Source organism: Cornus florida, unplaced genomic scaffold (assembly GCF_030987335.1).
Source record: "Cornus florida cultivar Cherokee Brave unplaced genomic scaffold, ASM3098733v1 CherokeeBrave_3.0.0_Hap2_Chr05, whole genome shotgun sequence".
Classification (NCBI taxonomy): Eukaryota; Viridiplantae; Streptophyta; class Magnoliopsida; order Cornales; family Cornaceae; genus Cornus; species Cornus florida.
The window spans coordinates 84117241-84142430 of NW_026775575.1; the positions used below are offsets into that span (position 1 = coordinate 84117241).

The following is a 25190-nucleotide window of genomic DNA, read 5'->3' on the forward strand; positions in this document are numbered from 1 at the left end:
TGTTAAGATAAATATGTTATTATAAGTGTCAGGGCATTGTACAATGAATGAATAAGATATGAAGAACTTAAGTTTCCTGTCCAACAATAGGAGGTTTCAAGGACAGATCCAATAATGAACAATTGCAAGAAATTCTCACCAGAGAAATGAGCCGCACTGAAGATGGCTGAGCTTATGACAACCGCTTGTTGCCATTTCATTCGGCACGTAAGAGATGCTAAAAGATACCCCCTGTAAACAATTTCTTCCAGCAGGGGAGTGACGATGCAATAAACAAGGATGCAGGCTGTCTGAGAAATGAAACCACTTGAGAGGATTTCCTTCAGTATGGGGTTGTTCACATCCTGCAACCATATGAAATAAGAAAAAGATCAGTTGAGACTGAGTAAACATAGGCTAATCGATGAGTCATTTAGTGAAGTGCCTTATTCATTTTAGAGTGGTTTGGAGTTGGGGTTGTTAGTGCTCGCTTTGTTTGGGAGATTTTTGATGGTCCAAATTAGTGGCAAAGTTGTTTCGTAATTAGGGAATTGGAAGAAATAGCAAGAGGAAGAAGGAATGGTAATGTTCCCCTCTTTATCTTATGTAGTGAGTCCACGGGGAAAGAAACCGATGGTCTTTTGATTGGATAGAGGATCCAATTCATAAACTAAAAACTTCTATTTTGGCTGTCCCTTTAGCTGGGTGACAGGAAAAGGTAAATCCTTCACATCAGACCAGAGAAGAGTTAACCTGAGGAACCATACCTCTTCTAATTAAAAATTACTGTAGAGAACGAAAAAAACTCCACACCAACAACATGGACTAACCAAACAGAAAACAATATCTATAATGGGCTGCAAATAGATGACAGTTTTCCAGACAACAGAGATGGCCCAAATATCACAAATTTTCATACTAACTGATCCATGAATGCATACATGATATACTAAATCAGCTATAGCAACTACAGGCACCAAACTCTCTAAATATTCTCCCTCAAGTTTCTTATTCAACAGATCATCACCTGACCCCTAGTATCAATCTTGCTGACCAAGCCAAAATTCCCCAACAATCCAACCTGAAGCCTACAGAAAATACAAATTCCTTAGAGATGTCATTTGGACAAGTATATCTGGTGAAGAAAAATGGTTATTGATGTTCAACCAGAATAAAAAGAGTGGCAAGAAATGTGATGACTGAACCAAAGCACGGGCGTAAGGGACTGAAGGAAGAGGATTTGGAAGAAGTTTCAATTGCTGCCCACATGTAATTCACCCTCAGGCAAAACAACCTAAGCTACCTAGTCATTCCCATCACCATTAGGCTGCCCAGTCCAAACAGATATAGAACTCCAGAAGCTAAGTTAAAATCTTTTCCCAACTATCATTCCAAAAAAACCATCTAAAAATTTTGAAGCATCATAAAATTACTAATTCCACTGTGTTATGTTTAGTGCCTTATCTCCATACAGTGGGTCCCAAGCCTGGAAAAAGGACAGTTGCATCAGGTAGCCTGACAGCCAGCTTAAAGCATTTGTCAGAACCATTAGCCAACGCCAAGTAGTTGGGAAAAAAAACTTTGCCGTTGTTGCATTTTACAAATTACTCTTCCAAACGCTCTCTTGGATAAATTTTTAGAGGACAACTATTTCCAATTCTCAAACATAATTGTTCTGTTTCTGCTCTATAGTTTTAGTGGGTGAAACACAATCTAAAGTAAGGATTTATAGTCATAGTTTTAGAAATGTGAATTTTTTTGAAAGTGATTAACTAAGTGAGATTAGTACATGAGAAAGAGAGTGGGAAAAAAGAATTAACTTGGTCCAAGATGGTAATCTCTTTTACATGTAAAGCCACAATCAAGATACCATGAAAACTCCCCAAACTTAAAGACACTATGCAATTCCCCATTCAATAAATGCTTCTATCACTATAGAAAAATATAATTTGCAGTTCCTCAGTTCATCTAGAAATCGTTTTTCACTCCCGCATTGGAAATACACGCATCGGTGGACAGGAGAAAGATCAATATGCATCATTGACTTGGTAGAGTAAGATATAATACAAAAGTTCTGCTTTCTTCAAATATCAGCTACCAAGTATGGTTGACAACTGTGTAAGGTCAAACATGTCTCAAAAGGTTTGAAATAGTAAAGTATATATACCAACTCACCAAGTGGTTAAAACATCGTTAACTTAAACCACCATACAATAAAATGATCTATTATTGGGATTTATCAAGTGGTGCATTCCAGTCTTTTATTTATTTATTTTAATCATGATGAAAAAATTTCATTGGAGAACTATTGAACATTGAAAGAATTAGCTATGCAAAGTGGGCCAGCATACCACTTCATATATAATAATTCACAGGAGAAAGTTGCCCCTCTCTCTCCCCAGCCACACTTTCCTTCCAACCAATGTTCTTGTTTGTTCCCCCAGGAAAGAGTTGTTTAACAATTTTAGCATAAAGATTTAATTGAAAAAATGGCATGCATAATAACAAGGTTCATCATATGGATACAGTTCGGTTGAAGTCTTGGGCAAAAAACTAAAATTCTGTCATGTACTGAGAGAGATATAAAATTGTCCAATCAATAGAGAGAGAGGGAGAACTCTAGTCCTATATTACCTGACCGTTATTCCTAAAATATACAAGGAGGAATTGAGGAAACAACAATGAGTTGTGTGTATTGCTATAAATGTTAATCTGCCAACGACATATTCGCTCTGGATCATTACTTTCCTTGTCTTAGAAACTGAAATTCCAAGGACTATAACTTTGAAAATTGAAATTCTAATGCTCTCTCTCTCTCTCTCTCTCTCTCTCTCTCTCTCTCAAGGGAAAAACAAAGAGAGAGAAGAAGAAGAAGAAGTTTACCCAACAGCTTTATGTAAACCCCGAAATAATAAAAATAAAAATAAAAGATACCCAAGAGGTATGTTATAAATATCATGATTGTGTCATTTACATTGCAAATCAAGCTACTCCCTCCAACAATATGAACCTACTAGGAGTCAAGACAGGGTTTGGATTTTTTTTTTTTTTTTTTTTTTTTATAAAAATTCACCATTATTGTTCATATATGAAGATGAACTATGTATAAATACAGTTTCCAAATTCTTGTAAGAAACTTTACTAAACACAAAAAGCATGCAACCACAATTTGTAATTTAATTAAATACTAGGAATATGAAAGCATCAAGGAAAAGAAAATACAGTTCACTAAACCAACCTTGGGCCCTATCAATTGGTCAGCAAGCAGTGATGTAATGAAAACCAATAAGATAAGAAACCCAAAGCCCAGTGTTGATGCTGTCAACCAGTTCCTATCTTTTGATAGTTTGTCAGCTTGGAACAAGTTAACAAGCTTATATTCTGGCTTCGCAATGCACCTTAGTAGCCACAATACTCCAGTGAGCTCAAACGTTTGAATTGCAAGTAGTGACAACGCCTGTGCTGAATAGGAGAAATATAAGTCCAATATCAGCATACAATGTAATCATTCTCAAACTTGATAAATAATTCGGTCTATGACACATTTTAACAGAAAAATGTATGGCAATTTCCTTAAACTTTTAAGGGGCAGAATTTCGAACATGCCATAGATTTAGAATGGGTCATTGAATTCAGCATAAACAAAGGAATACATCATTGTTGTCTAGAATCATGCAAATATCAAATCCCTATGGGAAAGCCCCATAATTCATATGAAACGAATTATATCCAATTCTCATAGAGGTGGCAATTGTTTTGTTCAAATTGAATCAATCTAAGAAGCTGTAGACACTATGAAATATTTGTGTGCTTGAAGATTGATTCATGAACTCAACCAGATGATAGTAAATCATAAATATCACATGAGTCAGGGATGCATAGGCCCACACAGTTCTTGGCATGGACCCTGATACTAAGAGTACCCCCTGAAGGTGTTCACATTTCTATATCATCAAGTATCACCGGTTATTCATTCTCAGTTATCATTTTAGCAAAATGGTTTCAAGTGAGGTCATTATCTACATATCAGAATGTCGAATACAAACCCAAAAGAAATCCTGATCAGTTTGGCATACTTCACACCATACTGATAAAAAGCCGAGCATGCTACTGAATTATGTCAAGAGAAAGGCCACCCTTTTCATCTCAGTGAAAATTGAGGTGGGGGTTTACGTTAAGTTATATGTTCCACTTTCTCCTACTATCTACATAACGTTACTCATCAAAATTATCATGGAAATCAAGAATCCACACACCTCAGTCTGCAAGTCAAGAATAGGTCGATGCAACATGTAGGCAACCACAGACAACCCTCCAAAACTCATGGGGATGTGTAAACTGAACAAATACAAAGCCATGGTGCTCCATGTAGCCTCACCGTCCCAAGGAATATCTGATCCCAACACTGAGAAACCCTGTTAAATTCAATTCACACAACCACCCAATTTCCAAATTATTCGACTTAGAACACAATACAGAACAAAAATACTACTTTATATAATCTATAAAAATCTAAACTTGTGCAAAATTAACTGACCAAAGATACTACCCCTTTATTATTATTATTGGCAGATTGATAATACCTAAATGTTAAAAATACGTAGATAACAAAAAAAGAAAAAACATAAAAAAAAAAAATAGGGTTAGAAATCTTCACTTTCCCAAATCCCTAAATGTTATTGTTTTATGAGAAAATAGACAGCTAATAAACAAAAAAAAATCTACCTCAGATGCTCTGGTTGTGTGTTCCTCTTTAATGCAAGAACACTTGGAAGAAGATATGGGGCTCAATTTGGAGATGGAAAGAGAGGAAGAGAAAACAGCTTCATTTCTATGAGATAAAATTAGCGACCCACCAAAATTGGCGCTTAAAAATCTTGCTGGAGGAGCAGATATGGAACTCGGCGGCAAATGTACAAACACCATGTCCTCCTTACTCTGTTAGCCACACTGTTACTTCTTTCCCCACTTCATTTTGTGGTCTCTCATGTATTTGCAGGAACGTCAATCAACTGTGTGTGTACATCTCTACATATGTTCGGCGGTATGAGATTGTCGCGGGACTCGGACATTGTCGTATAGTAGCAGTAGCAGGCAGAAAAACTAAAAACATAAAATTTTTTATAAATAAATTATAATTGCATTCTTTAAATTTTGTCATAATGACAAGAATCCCCTCTTTGTTTCTAAAATTATTTAAACCTCTTTTAAAAAAACAAACCTTGTAACACGACTCTCCTTGTCAGTGATGGGCAGTCAAATTAGCTAAAAAAAAAAAAAAAAATTAATGCATATTATTTTTGTTGAATAAATATTACTTTTTTATTTTTAAAAAAATATAAAAACATAAAACACATTATGAATTAATGAAAAAAAATAATATAAAATTTTTGAAAACAAAAATAATATCCATCTAGCAAATAATATCCATGTAGCTTCCGTTTCTAGCCGAAGTTGAAGGTAGAAAGTTCAAGTCTTCATGTAAGCAAGTGATTGTGCCTATATTTTTTTGCCAATTAAAAAAGGCATTGATAAAATAATAAAAATTCAATTTTTATTTATATAATATCATATTATATAATTATGAAAAAAAAGGGTCCTATTTTGTGGATATTCGTTGTACTACCCTTGTTTTCTAGTAATTACTACAGTAGAATTTATTTACTACTTTTTTTACCTAGAACTCCCAAACACGGTGCAAGAAGACCGGAGGGGATGTGTATCATCAAAACGCACCAACAAATGGAGAGTCTGGTGGTAGAAGAGCTGCAGAGAAAATCGATCAAGTGGGCTAAAGTAATCGAAGAGATAGTGAAACTGGAGAAGAAGATCTTCCCAAAGCACGAATCGCTTGCTAGATCCTTCGACGACGAACTCAAGAAGAAAAACTGTGGATTGCTTTACTCTGTCGTCGACGGAGAAGTTGCAGGCTATGTCATGTATTCATGGCCTTCTTCACTGTGCGCCTCCATTACAAAACTTGCAGGTTCAAAACTTATTCTCTCTACAGTTTAATCCTTGTTAATATATGCGTATTAAGACATATAGCTATAGATATAGGTTTTTTTGTGGATATAAAATTGGTAATCCATTGTTGAAAGTATCTAATTTGCAATAATTATGTTTTATATTGCGTTCTTAATTAGAATGCTAGCTTTTGTGGATTATTAGGTTATATTTGTGGATATGAGATAGATTTGGTGAATCTGCAAAAATACCCATTTGGGAAATGTATATGACACTGTGATAATTTGGTATCTCTTAAAAGCTCCAAAAGATCTTATTCAATTAAAGCAGAGAGATTACAATTAGGAACGTCCACTTCACTAAGCCACAATGGGCATCTATCAGTATAGTTCCTAACTCTTGCTAGAGGGAGTTTTAGTTTGGAAGGTGTAGCAAGTTTATTGAATCAAATTCAACAATTCGAAACTACAATTTAATTCAACCCAATTATGTGCCCTGAATTTGTTTTTTGGAAAATAATATTTTGTGCCCTAAATTTGACATCAAAATCCATCACTGTCGAGATTGGGTCAAATATTGGTGTTGATGACGGCCATGGAGGAGTCGATGGTGGTGCTGTATGATCTCTATGGAAATGTTGTAAAGAGGGAGGGAGAGAGAGTGTGTGTTTAATTTAATCTCCAATGCGTATTTAATCCCCTCCGCTCTAATCAATTTCCCAATTTTAAAAGCCAAAAGCCATCTTTCCAAACACAAAACCGCTCATAATGACAGTTCTGCACTTCTTTTGTTCATATCTTCAGGCACTTGTATCATACACCATCTCTTGTTGTCATAGTGCAACATACATGCTCGAACACATATATTTTAATCCCTCCGCATTCTTCATTATCTTAGTATGTTACTACTATGACTTCTATTATATTTCGATTTCGATTTTTGTCCCTTCAATTATTGAAACAACAATGTAATTCTTAGAAATTAGTGTTCCATGTGTCTCTAAAAGCTGAGAGAGAGAGTGAGAGGAACGAGAGAGAGTAAACACCTTCAGGTTCGAGTGATATAGAAGAGATTTTCAATTGACCTTAAAGTGTTGGCTTTAAGGGTATTTTGGGCATTTATTAATTTGAGGTAGGTCGTAAGGTCCATTTAGTCATTTTGATGCAAAGGAGGGTAGTTTTAGCATTTCACGTATTTATTTAACTGACTTTTAATTGGCCTAACGATCAACTACCGACAGGAGAGGTTAGAGTTATCTCAATCAAACAAACCTCAAGGGAGGTTGAACATACCTTTTTTTCTTTTCTTTTCTTTATGAGTTGAATCTAAGGGTAATTTGAGAAAATCTCCAGGGAGGTCGGGGTAATTTGCCCTCTTATTTACTACCTCTGTTCTATCAGGCCTCTCTTTCAAGGAGGGTCATAAAAAGTTCCAAATAGTGGGAGAAAATGCCATAAGAAGATAGATGAAAAAGGAGTCCTCACTTGATTAGATTGCACAAATGCATCCTTTGTGGGTTCTATGTTTCATTTCTTTGGATGCTTGGTTGATTTGTCTATTGTGAAAATGTCAAATTGGTTAAATCAGCTAGAATTGGATTTTTATTTTAAATTTAACTCTAATAGTATGGTCACATTTTTCTTCTTTAATGGTAAACAAAAATAGTGAAGGAGAACTGTAGGAGGCTAGGCCATGGAGAGGCACTGCTGAAAACAGCAATTCAGAAATGCAGAGCTAGAAATGTCCACCGCATATCACTCCATGTCGATCCCTTGAGAGTTCCAGCCGTGAATCTCTACAAGAAACTTGGTTTCCAAATTGACAGCCTCATAGAAGGTTACTACTCTTCTGACCGAAATGCCTATAGAATGTACTTGGATTTTGACACCCATTAGCGGAAGCTACTGAAAGCATTGTTCAAATTCTTCCACCAAGCCTGCTTTTCGAAAGGCAAGCTTAAGCAGGTCTGTGCTGAGTTTGATGAATCCTCATCGAACACCAAATGTTCTATCAAATTTTTCTGTGTGTGTTTCGAATGAGATTGACATGTGACCAATCACCGTCTTTATTTATTTGCGTATATCTTAACCAGTTTGTTTTTTTTTTTTTTATCCAGTTCATGAAGTTGATGAATAATGAATTGCCATGCTAGTGATTAGTTTAAAGTTAGGGAAAATTACATATAAATGGAGTCAAAGTTTCATATTTACTTAGAGGCTGAGTCAAAGTTCCATATTTCTCTAAAATGGATTGCTGAGGTGGCACATGGTTTTTTACTGTTTAGAAATTGTGGTACCTAAAATACCCTTCCACGAAGGTACTACTTTTTCTTCGAAGGTATTACTTTTTTGAACTGAAGGTACTACTTTTTGGCGTCCAGGTACCATGTTTTTTAAACACCCGCGAAGGTACTACTTTTTCTCCGAAGGTACTACTTTTTTGAATTGAAGGTACTACTTTTTTACACTGAAGGTACTACTTTTTTGTTAGGAAAGGGCATTTTAGGCACCACAATTTTCTAAACAGTAAAAAATCATGTGCCACCTCAGCAATCCATTTTAGAGAAATATGAAACTTTGACTCAGTCTCTAAGTAAATATGGAACTTTGACTCCATGTATATGTAATTTTTCCTTAAAGTTAAGTATAGAACTATTAGTCAACTCAACAAAGCCTTACTTCCTTATTCTTGCGAAGAATGATTTATGTTGAGGCCAACAGTTCGATTCTAGTTCCTAAAATTGTGAAACTGATAGGATAATATTGTTTCACAGTTGAGGTGTAAAACCGTAAAAACTCTATATATGCATATATGGTTTCATCCAACCGGCTGTTTACTTGGTTACCACGGACTTTCGAACATGGTCATCTCCTGCCTTCTATAAAGAGCAATTCTTCATTGTGGTCCCATTAAACAAGGGTGTTAGGAGGGATGGATTGGAAATAAATTTAATCTTTTGCAATATTTGTGCAAAGTGACTGCTCTCGGGATTTAAATTCACGATGGATTGGAAATAATTTTAATCTCTCGTGATTCAAATTTGCACCAGTGCGAAGCATGGTATGCAAACTGTATAGTCATCACAATAAAAAAGTACATCATGAAAAATTTAAAACCATACGAGGAATCAATTGACATTGCAACAAAACTTGGAATCATTCGGCAATATAGGAAAGAAATGTAGAAAGGAAGGATCATCTCATCTTGCAGGAAAGGAAGGTGTTTCAATCCGCCTATCAAACAACGGATGTGGTAGTTTCTTCAACTGGAGTTGGGTTAGAGGGAGGCGGTGTTATAAATTTATGGTAGCAGAATAAATGCGCCATGCAAGATTGAAAGGAAAAGCCGCTAGTTCCACGGCCTGTAACTCCTGTTATGTAGATGTTGGACATGAAGACCATTCGCGCAATAATTAAGTAGGAAGGCACGAAGAGGAGAGATAAGAGGTAAATGGGAGGAATTCGATGGGGAAAAAGCCAATTCTTGGCCAGTGATGCGCTCTCTCCTGCACTATAAGGACGATGGTGGCGGTGAATGCCAATACCTGCATTGACACTGCGAGCAATATAAATGCAGTACCTGCTGCTATGCTTAGTGTAACAGTGAGCTTGAAGTACAATGATATGAGGGCTGGGGAAAACAAAAGTAATGAAATGGCAGTGCATGTAAAGCAAAGGGCATCGGAGATGATAAAAATGAGAAAGAATGGTTGGTTCAGAAAGTTTGGGACGCCTGTTTTTTCGTCTAAACCTCCTGGTAGTGTGTAGACTGTGGAAAAGGCGACAGAGGCCATAAACACACCAAGCCATGCAACAGTTTCTATTCTGAACCTCACCTGTTTTACAGCTTTCGCGCGAAGGTGTTCCTTGTTCTTAACAAATACTTCTTTAGCAGTCTCCCCTTCACAGTTGCGATGCAAACTTAAATCCTCTGAACACGATGAGCAAATTTCCTTTACATGCTGCATCCACAGTTCCACACACACCAGCACTATATATAAATCTATAGATCAAAAACATAATAGTACCAATTTATAAAAATAAAAGTGATACAAAATTGTGGGAATTATAGAGAAATTAAATTAATGAGTCATACAATAAAATTATGGGAAGGATAATTGAGCAACAATTAAGGAAAAAAATAAATACATGATAATCAATTCAAATTTATGCTAGGTAGATCTACTATGGAAGTTATATACTTTAGTAAGACATCTAATGGTAGAATATAGAAGTAAACAAAAAGACTTATTCAGGATATATAAATACTATACGGTGCCAAGGAACATAATTTGGTGGGTTCTGGAAAGAAAACAAGCAGCTGTAAAGCTTATAACTCAGGAGACGCGCGCGCACACACGCACACACACTACATGTGGAGAGACTAGCAAATTTCCTATCAAAGTGGGATTACACCAAAGGTTCGATGTTAAGTCCATGCCTATTTGCGATAGTGTTAGACGAAATAACAAAAAATGTTGACGAAAACATTTCATGGTGTATGTTATTTGTGGATGACATAGTTTTGGTAGATACTTCTAAGGAAGCCTTAGCAACAAAATTAGAAACATGGAGAAAGAATGTAGACTGAAAAGGCTTAAAAATTAGTAAAACTAAAACAGAATAAATGGAATGTAAATTTGATAAACTAACAAATGATGACCATATAAATATTACAATTGAGGATCAAAGATTTACTCAAAATAATTACGTTTGTTACCTAATTGGGGAGATGAATGGTTATGTAGTGAGTAGAATTAGAGCAGGGTGGACAAAATGGAGGCAAACTAGTAGTATACTTTGTGACAAAAGAATACCAAATAAATTAAAAGTGAAATTCTATAGAACGGTTATTAGAGAAGTAATTTTGTATGGAGTGGAGTGCTTGGCATTAGAAAAGACACAAGGACAACCCATCCGTGTTGCGGAAATAGGGATGACAAATTCCCCATCCCCGGCCGGTCCCCGCCTCACCCTGCCCCGTTTAGGGCGGGTTTGGAGACCCTTTTATGCAAACGGGGATGGGGTAAACCCGCCTTGTCCCGCCCTGTTTAGGGTGTACATTGACTAAAATACCCTTATATATTATGATTTACTAAATTATATTAAGTATATATAAACATACTTCTGAAAAAAAGAAAAATTATTTGTTAAAAAAATTATAGTGTATATTAAATGGGGATGGGGATTGCGGGGTGGGGATAGGGAATGGGGGGCGGGGGCGGGGGCGGGGATTGAAGTGAAATTTTATATAGGGATGGGGGCTGGAATGAAAAAAATTACCAGGGATGGGGAATGAGATCCCGCCCTGCCTCATTGCCATCCCTATGCAGAAATGAGGGTGCTACAGTGGATGAAAGTTTTCAACGTATCAAAATAAACTATCCAAATGTGAGAGGAGCTTGTGGGACTCACAGCCCCACAGCAGTGTGCGACCACCAGCCCTTTCTCATATTCGGAAAGAAGTGAGATTGTGTATGTGGGCAAATCAATGAATGGCACCATAGAATTGCATGTACCTCAAACAAGAGCAATTCACTTTGCAGTTGGAGTATAGGGTTTCCTTGTACTGGTTCGAATGTACAATCTTGTCCAACCATATGTAGAATGGTATTCAAATATGTGTCTTTTCGCACAATAAGCCTCCTCCAAGAAATTCCCACTTGATGCAACACGTAAAAGACCCATAGTTGCCGGTACTTGACGGCTACATGTAAAATGGTAGCCTCATTTCCATCAACATGCTCAACTGCCTGAGGGTACAATCGGAGTATCATCTCAACAATATCCACACACCCAACTTTAATTGCCAAAAATAATGGTGTTTCTGTATTATTGCTTTTCTTTACAGAAATATTGGAAGCTGATGATGATGATATTGATGGCCCTCCATTGTTTTCGGTCTCACTGGGCGTAGCTTGTAGATGATGATAAGTTTGCTTCCATGATGTATTGTCTTTTGCTACTAAAAAGATGGCAAGTTTCTTAGCTGATTCATATTTCACCATTTCCTTCCTAATTGCTTCCCACAAAGGCACTCTACAAACCTGTGCATCTTGATTTCCAACAAATCAAAGTCAGTATTACATGAAAAGTAACAATAATGGGACTATATATGGTGTTGTATTGTTATATAATTTTATTTTATTTTACCTTCAACCCTTGATCTACTAGTTTGGAGGGCAAGGAATTTTCTTCTCAGGGCACGAGTAAGTAGTATTAAATTTTTAGCTTTCAAGAGGCTTAAAAAGAACCAATTTTATTTATTTTTTTCATTGACAAGAAACATACACATTACTCACATGCTCACTATACTCATTTGGAAATTTGATACCTCACCATCCACTTTGGAATGTAGAAGAGATACTATTAGGCCACAAGGCCCTCGGTAAACACCAACTTTATTTATTTAGGGTGATCTTTCTGTGTTGGAGCATATATATATATATTAGAAAATGTAACTATATGCATATAAAGCTGGGGATGCAATGTTCACAATTTTTACTTGCTTGGTTTGTAACTCTGAAAATAGTTTCTATTTTTAGAAATCTGTACAAAAAATTATGATTGGTTCAGTTTCTTGAAAATTATTTTCTGAAAATTCAGTTATAAAAAAGTTTGTTTTTAGAGAATTGTCTTAAAATAGTTCTGTTCTCTGAATTCTTGGTAACTGTTTTCAGAATTACAAACCAAACAAGTCCAAATTTTATCCTTTTGCACTCCATTTGAATTTATTTATTTATTAACAAATGACAAAATTATGACGGATCAAAATGCTCTTCGATGCTTGGATCAATCACCTTCAGGTGGTGCCCAATATAGACGATCCTTGACGTCCACTCATGCACAATATATAATAGTTGTGAGATTTATATTTTAATGTCAATTATGTCTTTTTGTTACAAAAAAAAACAACCGAAATGTAAAAGATATGAAGTATAATAGAGTAGGGTTGCAACTTAAGCAAGTTGGAGATTGGAAATTTAATTCGGCCCAATCCAATATATGAAATATCTAATTCTAATTCAACTTTTAACTAACTCTAATTACTCAATTTGAGCCCAACACATTTAACTTTGTAGACATGAGTTTGCAACTAGAGCTTAGATTTTAAGTTAAATCAAGTTGCCTATATGATTGGTCTCCACACTAAAAAAATTAAAGTGATTTTAAGTTCGTTTCATATTAGATTACTGCTAATATATATATATATATAAACTTAATGTAAATTTCTAAAAAATTGCAAACAGATTCTTAAGGAATTATTTCTTCAAATTGTTAAGATATAATAAATGAAATTTTTAAAAAGAGAATTGAAAAGATAATGGTGATTAGAATTTGAATATCATAAATACTATATTTTAAATTAAAAATATATGAAAAAAATAAAAATTAAAATTAAAATCGAGTTGGGTGAGGTTGCTAGCAGTTCAATCAAAATTCATTTCTAATTAAGTGTGGGTTGAGATTTTTCAATATAGACTGAACCCTAATTTTAAAAATGATTGCCCAAACTCGTAAAAAAATAGATTGAGCTTGGGTTGACTTTAGGTTGACCCGTCCAATTAAGATTGCACCCCCGGTGTGGACTATGTAGTAAAGATTTCTCAAATAAATACATATATATCAGCAAAAGTTTTTGAAGTGTCAGGTGGTTAGGGTATCAACTCTAATTCTATTAACAGGGTACGTACTTGTGTTCTTGAGTTTGAATCTATATGCGTGTGTAAGAAAAATCTAAAGCAAATGGTATGTATTGTATTATTCTTCCCTGAAAATGTATCTTACAGCGGTAGAAAAAACGCTTCAAAAATCCCGTCTTCCTTGTTTCAAATACTGCTGCATTACATGCAAGATGTTGAAGAGCAGTCATCCCATGTTCGTCTCGTTGAGCAACTAAATATTCGCACCGCTTTGCAATTGTAAGGGCCAAATCTGTTTATGTATCACACAGTAGAAGGGTTGTTTAATTTAATAGTCATGAAACATAAGACAAGTAAAATGAAGAAAACTAATTGTGGAGGGAAAAAAACTCCCTCCAATAAAAAGCGCACACGTCACCACTACCCATATTTACATTCCAAGGACATATAAGGCCTATCATGCTCAAGCCCAAGTTGAGGGTATTTACACCCCAAGACCATTGTTATTTGTCCTCCAACTTCCATCAAGGCCGAATCAAGAAGTCATCAGCCCAGCTTATGAATATTTAACATCCGGCCTGTTACTCAAGCCCAGCCGGATCAAAATATATTCAGCCCAAGAATGCACAAGTCCTACCAGTTGAAGGATTTACTGTAGAAGGAAAATTCTGAGATAGGAAGTTCTGTACAAGGCAAGTTCTATGTATGGAAAATTCGACAATGGAAAGAACTCTATTAGAAAAGAATGGTTATATAGAAAGAATTGGAGGGCAAGTAACGCGAGTCCTACCATAATTTTGCAATCTTTTGTATATAAATAGAGGCTAAGACCTCCAATAAAGGATCAAGCAATTCTACGCTTCTCGATATACTGTTCTTGTTTATTTTCATTATTTGTTGAGTGAGTTGTTTTATTTTTCTTAATCATTATTGGTTGAGCGAAATTCTGCACCTACACTTTGGCGCCGTCTGTGGGAAACGTATAAAAATATACTTCCACTTGTTCTTCAAATCAAATCCTTAGTCGTGTCTGGAATGTCAAACGGAGAGTCAGCAATGAATCAACAGATAGAATTGATGCAAAAGATGCGAGAAGAGTTCTTGCACCAATTTGAGACACTCCGGCAAGCAAACGATACGAGTGTCGCCCAGATAGCTGCGCTTCAGCAGCAGACTCATACGCTGCATACGGCCATGGCCAGGCTAACGCCACAACCGCCACCAGGCGATGCTGCAGCACCACCCCCCACCCGGAATTTACCTCCGGTTCACGAGCCTCCAGCCAACGAGACACCACCCAACGGGGCTCGACTTAATGAGGTTCAGCAAAAGCAAGGGACGAGGTCCGAGGCGGTTGCTTCGGATAATCTCCCGCATCGCACACAGGACGAACAGGCCGAGTCCAGCCATAGGCTTACGGTATGGTCCAATGGCGTTCCAGATGGCGCACGCGTACAAGATGCCTTCGATGAAAAGAAGCTCTTAAGAGTTCAGACACCAGCTGAGATGGCTAGAGAGCACAAAAACTCCTTGGTCAAGACCCCCTTTACTGATGAGGTGTACCTTGTGGAGAGACCAAAGAAGTTCACTATGCCATCATTCACCCAGTTCGATGGGGCAGGAGACCCCTCTCGGCATCTCGATCATTATGCACAAAAGATGGCACTGGATGATCATAACGATCCGTGGATGTGTAAGGTTTTTCCTACCAGTTTAACCGGAGCAGCGTTAGAATGGTTCAGGAATAGGCCACACAAGTCTATCCCTGATTATAAGACCTTGTGCACTATGTTCTTAACCCAGTATTGCGGAAATAAGAAGCAGAAGAAAAGTATCGCCAGCTTTTTCACCATAAGGCAAAGGAAGGGATAAACTCTGCAAGATTTTTTATCCAGGTTTAACATGGAGGCTTCGGAGATAGCAGATTGCTACCCTGCCACGGCAATCGAAACATTTAAGTTGGCAATGATCCAGGGAACCAAGTTTCACACATCCTTGGTTAAATATTCCCCCCCGGATATGCAGACTTTGAACGTTAGGGCACAAATCTACATTTGGTTGGAGGAAAACGTAGCCCACCGTGCACAGCACTCTACCCTTGTCACAGTGGAGAACAAGTCTCGAGAAAAAGCTGCAAGCACAAGGATGCAGAAGGTTCCTCATACCGCCACGCAAGTCACCCAAGCGTCTGAGAAGAGGCGAAGGACAGAGGACAGGTTTACCCCTCTCCGTACTACCTTGGCGCGCCTATTCCAAGAGAATAAGACGAGGTTCGCGACTCCTTAGCCCATGAAACAACCCTTGGAGCAGAGGGACAAAAGCAAACATTGTGCCTACCATAGAGACTATGGGCATACCACCAATGACTGCAGGTCCCTACAGCGACAGGTAGAAAGCATGATAGCGAGAGGAGAGTTGGTGGAGTATCTCGCCACGAAGGAGCACGTAAAACCTCGGGAGGTTAACCCTCGACGGGTAGAGGGCGGTCAGGTAAAGGTTATCCATGCTATACACGGAAGGTCAGAGGATGATGAAGAGTCTGAAGAGTTGTATAGATCCAGGCTGAGAGAGGCTCATAAGTTACGAAGATTGTCTTTGGTAAACACGGTTGCACCAGGCAGCGTCAACATTGGATTCGGTAACAATGATCTTTCTAGAGTCCAGCACCCGCATGAGGACCCCTTGGTCATCAGCCTCCTGGTAGCGAATTATATGATCAGGAGAGTGCTGATAGATCCGGGAAGTAGCGCCAACATCATTACAAAAACAGCTTTTGATCAGTTGGGGGTTTCACCATTGTCCATCAGGCCAACTTCCAGCCCCCTAATGGGATTTGATGGTACTAAGGTGAATCCGCTTGGGGTGATCGATCTATCCGTTACTGCAGCAAAGAGGACTCTGAAGGAGAACTTTGTCGTGACGGAGATTCACCCATCTTATAACCTCATTATGGGGAGAGGTTGGATCCATCGTATGAACGGAGTCCCCTCTACCCTTCATCAAGAAATGAGGTGTTTATCCTGAGATGGCAGGGAAGTCATCGACCTCTGGGGAGACCAGGTGGCTGCAAAAGAATGTTACATGCTAACGCTACACGAAGCAAAAAAGGCGTCGAAATCACCTCAGTTAGAGACGAATCCTAAAGGCGCAATCAAATAGCAGTTACAATATCCTCTGTCCAAGTATCTCAAGGCAGAGGAAGAAGCCGAGGCTGAAGCACCTACCGAGGAGTCCCTCGAAGCTATAGAGGTAGTCCTCGGAGACCCTCAGAAGGTCACCTACATTGGCCCATCTTGCACAGCCGAAGAGAAGGAAGTAGTGATCAGGGTCATTCGGGGCAATTCAGATGTCTTTGCCTGGGATCACTCGGATATGGTGGGGATCAATCCTATGGTCTCATGCCATAGTTTAAGGGTTAACCCAGAATTCAGGCCGGTCAAGTAGAGGCACTGACGGTTCGCACCTAAACGGAATCGCATAATAGCCGAGGAAGTAAATAAGCTATTACAAGCAGGATTCATTCGAGAGGTGCAGTACCCACAGTGGCTCTCAAATGTAGTAGTCGTTCAAAAGAAGAATGGGAAATGGAGGGTATGCGTAGATTATACCAACCTTAACAAAGCTTGCCCAAAAGATAGCTTCCCTCTGCCCAAAATTGATCAAATGGTGGATGCTACGACAGGTTATGAGAGGCTCACATTCCTCGATGCATACTCTGGCTACAATCAGATTCCCATGAATCCTGAAGATGAGGAGAAAACCGCTTTCATTACAGAGACGGGCACTTACTGCTACAGAGTGATGCCCTTCGGCCTAAAGAATGCCGGAGCCACCTACCAGCGACTTGTCAATAAAATTTTCAATAATCTGCTGGGGAACACAGTTGAAGCCTATATCGATGATATGGTGGTCAAGAGTATACTGAAAGAGGACCACCCGAAGCACCTCCAGGAGGTCTTTGATACTCTCAAAAGGTACAGTATGAAGCTGAACCCCACCAAGTGCTCCTTCGCCGTCTCATCAGGACAGTTCCTCGGGCACGTCGTAAATAAAAGAGGAATAGAAGTAAGCCCAGCTCAGGCAAAGGCACTCATACAGAACCAGGAGCCAAAAACCCGCAGGGAAGTGCAAGTTCTAACCGGCCGAATAGCGGCTCTCAGCCGGTTCATATCCCGATTATTTGATAAGTATAAACCTTTCTTTGATGCTATTCGATCCAAAAACAAAGATATGTGGGGACCTCAGTAGCAGGAAGCTCTCAATCAATTGAAAAGCTATATGACGAAACCCCCGATCCTTTCTGCTCCAACGCCCGGATACACTCTCATCCTGTACTTAGCCGTATCAGCTGTAGCAACGAGCGCAGTGTTGATCAAAGAAGGAGGCAAGTTTTAGCACCCAATCTTTTACACAAGCAAAACGATGACGGATGCCGAGACACGGTAGAGTAAGACGGAAAAGGTAATCCTGGCGTTAATTTATGCTAAGAGGAAACTTCGACATTACTTCGAGTCTCACAGCATAGTGGTACTCACAAATCACCCTATACAAGCTATCCTAGCTAAACCAGACCTGTCTGGTCGAATTACAAAATGGGCTATTGAATTTAGCTCTTTTGACATCACCTATGCACCGAAGGTATCTCACAAGGGGCAATCAGTAGCGGATTTCCTACTAGAGTACGAAGATCAACCTGAGGAACCGACACTTCAAGAGCCATACTGGGAGTTACGGGTTGATGGCTCTTTCAACCGGAAAAGGGCAGGGGCCGGGATTGACATCACAACACCCGAGGGTACCAAGCTGCAACAGTCAATTTTGTTAGATTTCCCATCTACTAATAACGAGGCCGAGTATGAGGCGTTGCTCGCCGGACTTCGGCTAGCTAAACAGCTACAGGTACGGTGTTTAAAATTTTTTAGTGACTCATAGCTTGTGATCAATCAAGTGACAGGGCAATATTCTCCCAAGGAGGAACGTATGAAGTCGTACAAAGATGCTGTAGAGAGTGCTATCCGGGAGTTCGATCAAATCGAGTTCCATCAGGTACCACGAGATGAAAATGCCGAAGTATATCGATTGGCCGCAGCCGCATCATCTTCAGATGAAGAGTTGATTCGGCTTGTTCCAATCGATGTTCTCGAAGAACCCAGCATTAATCCCCGGTAAGAGGTGATGGTGATCTCGGAAGTACCACGCGAGCCTTGCTGGATTGATCCAATCGAGGCCTACCTCAAGGAAGGAGTTCTCCCGAATCAGAAAGCTGAGGCAAGGAAGCTTAGGCTTACCGCGGCTAAGTACGCAATCATCAATAACCAGTTGTACCGAAGGTCATTCTCCGGTCCCTATCTCAAGTGTTTAACCCCTACTGAGGCTCTCACAATTCTAAAACAAGTTCATGAAGGAGATTGTGGAAACCACTCCGGAGGAAGATCCCTTGCACACAAAATTCTAACCCAAGGTTATTTCTGGCCATACTTGGCTCGGAATGCCGAGGAATACTCAAGAAGATGTGACAAGTGTCAGCGCCATGGTCCAATAAAGCACCAACCTGCCGAAGGTTTGCACGCCATGGCTAATCCATTGCCGTTCGCCCAATGGGGGATTGATATAGTAGGACCATTACCCAAAACCATGGAAAAAAAGGAGCATGTGCTTCTGGCAACGGATTACTTCACCAGGTGGGTAGAAGCTGAAGTCTTCTCTAGCGTCACCCACGAAGAAGTAAAGCATTTCATTTGGAGCAACATTATTTGCCGGTTTGGGGACCAAAAGTCATCGTAATGGACAATGGTAAGAACCTCGATAACAGAAGTACAAGGAAATTCTTTAGCGAACATGGAATCCTGCAAAAATTGGCTGCAGTTAGTCATCCACAAGGCAATGGGCAAGCTGAAATAACTAATCGTACGATATTCGGGTGCTTAAAGAAAAAATTGGAGAAATTAAAGACAAAGTGGTACGAGAATCTCCCTCAAGTGCTCTGGGCCTATCGAACTACTCCAAGACGACCCACGGGAGAAAGCCCATTTGCTATGGCATATAGATCCGAAGCTGTCATTCTTACCGAGTCCATAATCCCAACCCTTCGGACATCCTTGGTACTGGAGGGGAACAATGAGCAACAACTCGAACATAGCCTTGATTTGGTGGACGAAAGGAGAGATGCAGCAGCAATTCATCTCGCGGCATACCAACAGCAGGTGTGTAACAGTTATAACAAACGCGTCAGATTCAGGAGCTTTGTGGTAGGCGATTGGGTTTTGAAGCAGGAGACAGCTCATGTAAAGAAACTGGAACCTAATTGGACCGGACCCTACAGGGTTACCGAAGTAGTGGGGAAAGGAGCATATCGTTTGGCCGAAGCTGGCGGATGTCCCATTGCGCGTCCTTGGAACGCAATACACCTGAAAAGGTATTTCTATTAGTTAAGTTTGTCCATTTTGCTACAACTTCTTCACAAGTAAAGCTGCGTATGTCCACAGTCAGCCAAGCTTTTCTTTATTTTGCTTCTATATTCAGTACCACTTTCCTCTATTTTTGTTTCTTTTTATAAAAATGGGGGGCCATACTATGCATGGCATTCGTTTGATTTTTTCACAAAAAAAAAACAAAAAAAAAACAAAAAACAAAGGGAAAAAAGCAACAAAACATGAGTTATGGCCTGTGCTTAAACCTTTCTATCCCACATCGACAAAAAAGTATGTGCCACATTCTGTTATATATGAAAATATTCAAATAGTTAATCACGGTGTAAGGAGGGCCCACTGGTATTTAAGGCTGTCAAGCTCAATACCAGAGACATTCCTTACACCGACCTTTTTGACAAAATTTAGTCTATGTCCCACATCGGATAGAAAAGAAATGCGGTTCATATATGCGTGGTCCACATCATTTGGTTGCCAAGAAGGGAGTATCAGTGGAGGAGGCAGGTCTCTAAAGTCAACAAATGGAAAACTTCACAGCCACTGTTACTCGCTTTCTTGGCCTCCTATCATTTTTGAGTCCTCGGCCTCATGATAAGTGGTTTGAGGAAAAATATAAAACAAACCTCCCCTCAGGCTCAGCGCCGGGGAGTAGTTCATTCGCCTCAGACCTTAAGTGTCCAGTTCGGCACAACCTCCCCTCAGGCTCAACGCCGGGGAGTAATTCATTTAACCTCCCCTCAGGCTCAGCGCCGGGGAGTAGTTCTTTCGCCTCGGACCTTGAGTGTCCGGCTCGGCAAAACCTCCCCTCTGGCTCAGCGCCGAGGAGTGATTCATTTAAACCTCCCCTCAGGCTCAGCGCCGGAGAGTAGGTCATTCGCCACAGACCCTAGGTGTCTGGCTCGGCAAAAATTTCGCCTCAGACCCTAGGTGTTTGGCTCGGCAAAAATCTCGCCTCGGACCCTAAGTGTTCGGCTCGGCGAAAATCTCGCCTCGGACCCTGAGTGTTCGGTTCGGCGAAAATCTCGCCTCGGACCCTAAGTGTTCGGCTCGGCAAAACCCCCCTCCGGCTCCACGCTAGGGAATGTATAATTCGCCTCGGATCCTAAGTATCCGAGACAGCTTCGGACCCTAAGTGTCCTATTCAGCACTAGTCCTCCACGACTCAGTGCCGAGGGATAATTCGCCTCGAATCCTAAGTATCCGAGACAGATTTGGACCCTAAGTGTCCTATTCAGCAATATTCCTCCACACTCAGTGCCGAGGAGTAATTCGCTTTAGACCTCTGGTACCCGGATCAGAACTCTTTCCTCCGGACTCCAAGTGTTTAGTACCCTGTGGATGCGGATATATCATAAGTTCATCATAATCCACCCTACATCAGGAACACACAAGAAGGAAAGAGTATGTATACGTCTACTGCAGGCAAGTAAAAGGCAATGAGGGTTCATTTAACAGTTAAATCATTGTCCATATGAATCATCCTGCGATATCAACTAAACTGTTAAAAGGATCTCCTTCTTCCCACAATCCTTGCGTTTTCACGGATAGCATAAATCCGAAGCATAAAGACAATGTTTATTGTTTAAACACATTACCAGTCAGAGAAATATGAACAGTATCAAGAGCATACAGCAAAAACAAGTCAGGTAAGCCTAAAACAAAAAGTTATATTCATTATCCCAAACAGGCTGTCCATAAAAACAAAATACATGGTTCTACTTCCTCTTCGGATCGAAGGGAGTAGATTCAAAAGCATCCACTACATTAGGGCTTGGGGTAGGAGGAATTGAAGCCGCAGGAGCAGACGAGCTAGTAGTACCCTTCAGGTGCGCCTTCACCATCTCGGCAAAGCGGATTTCAGCTTCCAAAGCCTCTGGCCCTTCATCGTATGGGAAATGCACCCCCACCTGCTTGTCAAAAGCTTCCGGATCCATCGTCTTAGGGCCTGAGCCCTGATTATAGCCAGACCGGAACGCTTTAGCACTAGCTAGGTGTGCCAGACAGGAGTAGCGCCCCTCCATTTGCTTCCCTGCCTTGAAGCAAGTAGTAAGAGCCTCGGTCAGGCGTTGAACTTCGGCCTGAAGAGAATCCACCTTAGCTTCGGAGGCTGACAATTGCCTCTTATACGCATCCTTGGCTTCAGAAGCTATCTTCAGATTAGTAGAGGCAGTAGTGGCTCTCTTCTCTGCATTGTCAAGATCCTTTTCCAGCTTCTTGATGGAGAGGGATTGAGCTTCAGCAGTGGCGCAGAGGGCCATGGTGTGGTATAGACTCTGTTTAACAGGAGAGCAAATATAAGCATAAGTAGAAACATAAGCAAGCAAGAGTAACATAATTCTGAAGGAGCAATGCGAACCTCTATGGCCCGGACCGGGGCAGAGGGGAGTAGTTGTTCCAACCCTATTTGGCTTATGGCTTCCTCGTCCTTTGGGAGCCACATTCCTCGAGCTACCGCCAGTGCAGCCGAAGGGTCTGTAATCACAGAATCCCCTGAGTGCAGGACTGACCTATCCGCCCTGGTGAAGGAAGGAGTCCAAGGAGCCCCAGTCTCAGCCAGAACAAAGGCCCTGACTTCATCTTCAGGTTCGGCCTCTCCAGCTTTTTTCCCTCTGCTCTTAGAGGGGACTTTGCCCTTGCCAGAGGATGAGGGGTTGAGGCGAAATTTCTTCATTGGTGGTTCCTCAACCTCCACCTCATCCTCAGTTGATCTAATAACAACCAAGGGTTGGGCATCTTCGGCTTTCTTTTTTAAAGCCTCAGCCCTCCGTACCTCCTCCTCAGTCATGGGGAAACTGTCAAAGGATGGTAGAGACAGATCCATGAGGTCTGCAGCAACAGTACTGGAAGCAATATCCTTGAGGTTTGAAGAAGTTAGCAGGTCCTCGATAGGCGAGGGGTCACTCCAGACTCGTTCCTCAAGAAAAGAAAGTCTGTTCCTTGCTGCGGAGGATGGGAATGTAGCTGAAAAAACACCAAGAAACTCATAAGTACGGCGAAACATTAAGACTTGGCAAGGAAAACAGCCAGAACACTTGGTATGAAGGGAGGTTAAGTATTCTATACCTAATTTCCCGAACTTGCGCGGGATGGGGAGCGTAATTGATTGGGGCACGAACCATTTTCCTTTAACTATAACCATCCTTTCTTTCCACTTCTTTTCGGATGAAGGAAGGTTCGTGCATATCCTTTGATGAAGGGGAGAGGTAAAAAAGAAGCGACCAGGCTCGGTCCCATGCTTAGATATATTGTAAGTAAGCAGAAGGTTGGCAAGGGTCAAATCCAGAGCCTCTAACTTCCGGTGCACCAACAGTGCCGAAAGGATGCGAAAGAAATTAGGGTTTACCTGAAGGGGGGCAAGACCCAGCTTATTGAAAACTAAATGATAGAAGGGATGAATAGGGAATCGGAGGGCGTTAAGATGCCCCACCGAAAGAAGCAACTCATCCTCCTCAATTCCCTCGCCGGAGGTAAAATCGGCACCCTCGGGATATTCTGCAATTTCTACTCCCTTAGGAATATCAAATTCTTCCATTACCGAAGCAATAGAGAACTTGATGCGGCGAATAGAGATGATTGCTCTCTTCTCTTCATGAGTAAGAACATAATCAGAGCCTAAGGTGGATGTCTCGGTTGGAAGAGGGGAGGTACCTAATGGATTCAACAAAGGGCGATCTGTAGAAACCCTAGGAGGGGGAGCCCTAATGCGAACGGGGGAAGATGAAGGTGTGGATTCAGAATCTCCAAGGTCTATACGTTCGGGAGTAGATGAAGTACTCATAATGAAAGATTGAAGAGAAAGATGCGAGACTAACCTGACAAAGCGATGGAATGAAGAACGCAGAAGTGCAGCAAGGGCAAATGTAACTCTTGCAAAATCTTGTACGACGGAGTAATAATGAAAGACCTCGAACCGTTTCTGAAGCAAAGTAAAAAACCGGTTTCAATTCCCTCTTTAATAGGAGCCGTCGCTCAATTAAAAATGAAATTTGGGGCAAAGTGTGGAGGGAAAAAAACTCCCTCCAATAAAAAGCGCACACGTCACCACTACCCATATCTACATTCCAAGGACATATAAGGCCCATCATGCTCAAGCCCAAGTTGAGGGTATTTACAGCCCAAGACCATTGTTATTTGTCCTCCAACTTCCATCAAGGCCGAATCAAGAAGTCATCAGCCTAGCTTATGAATATTTAACATCCGGCCTGTTACTCAAGCCCAGCCGGATCAAAATATATTCAGCCCAAGAATGCACAAGTCCTACCAGTTGAAGGATTTACTGTAGAAGGAAAATTCTGAGATAGGAAGTTATGTACAAGGCAAGTTCTATGTATGGAAAATTTGACAATGGAAAGAACTCTATTAGAAAAGAATGGTTATATAGAAAGAATTGGAGGGCAAGCAACGCGAGTCCTACCATAATTTTGCAATCTTTTGTATATAAATAGAGGCTAAGACCTCCAATAAAGGATCAAGCAATTCTATGCTTCTCGATATACTGTTCTTGTTTATTTTCATTATTTGTTGAGTGAGTTGTTTTATTTTTCTCAATCATTATTGGTTGAGCGAAATTCTGCACCTACACTAACAACTTTAGAAATCCAGCCAATACATCAGGCAACAAATCTGCCAAATGTGTGTATATATATATATATATATATATATATATATATATATATATTATGCAAATAGACAGCACACCAAAACCCAAAACGCGACTAGCTAGCTAGGGGATTGATGAATTAATTAACGAACCCCAATCCTCGTGTGTATGTGTGTCTTTTTCATCCTGTGTTTTGTCATATATCTTTACATTATTAATGCAACAATTATGTACATTAATTAAGATGATGAAATAATTGACTAGTTAGCTGTGATATGATTGTTGCATTATGATATAGTGTGTTCCACTACTAATGCATGCAGGATGAGGGCACGGGATCCCCTACGCTGGAGAAGATCCCGGTTCTTCTAATTAAGACGATGAAATGTTCAGTTGCTTGGAGAACTCACCGAAATGCCCTGGGATAACGGCCGTGTGAAGCACAGTGGCATCGTTGTGCTTCTGATAAAATGTCTTGCGCACTTCTTCACTTTTGATATTCGTATCAAGAAACGTGAACATCCCAACTTGGCCATAGCGGGCTGCACTGAAAAGAGCTGTTTCTCCTAAATGG

General features: G+C 40.2%; 1 protein-coding gene across 1 annotated transcript; it reads left to right on the forward strand.

Moving 5' to 3' along the window:
- Positions 1–5629: 5629 nt before the first annotated feature.
- On the forward strand, positions 5630–11964 carry LOC132307250 (uncharacterized). Its single transcript, XM_059804961.1, has 3 exons — positions 5630–5965; positions 7612–8374; positions 11797–11964. The coding sequence occupies exons 1-2, from the start codon at positions 5695–5697 to the stop codon at positions 7839–7841; spliced, it is 501 nt and encodes a 166-aa protein (XP_059660944.1). The 5' UTR covers positions 5630–5694; the 3' UTR covers positions 7842–8374; positions 11797–11964.
- Positions 11965–25190: the final 13226 nt, after the last annotated feature.

Excerpts from the sequence above, each read along its gene's own strand:
- LOC132307250 (XM_059804961.1), top strand. The coding sequence starts at position 5,695 with ATGTGTATCATCAAAACGCACCAACAAATGGAGAGTCTGGTGGTAGAA. Across the intron at positions 5,966-7,611 it reads CTCCATTACAAAACTTGCAG|TGAAGGAGAACTGTAGGAGG; the intron begins GTTCAAAACTTA and ends AAACAAAAATAG.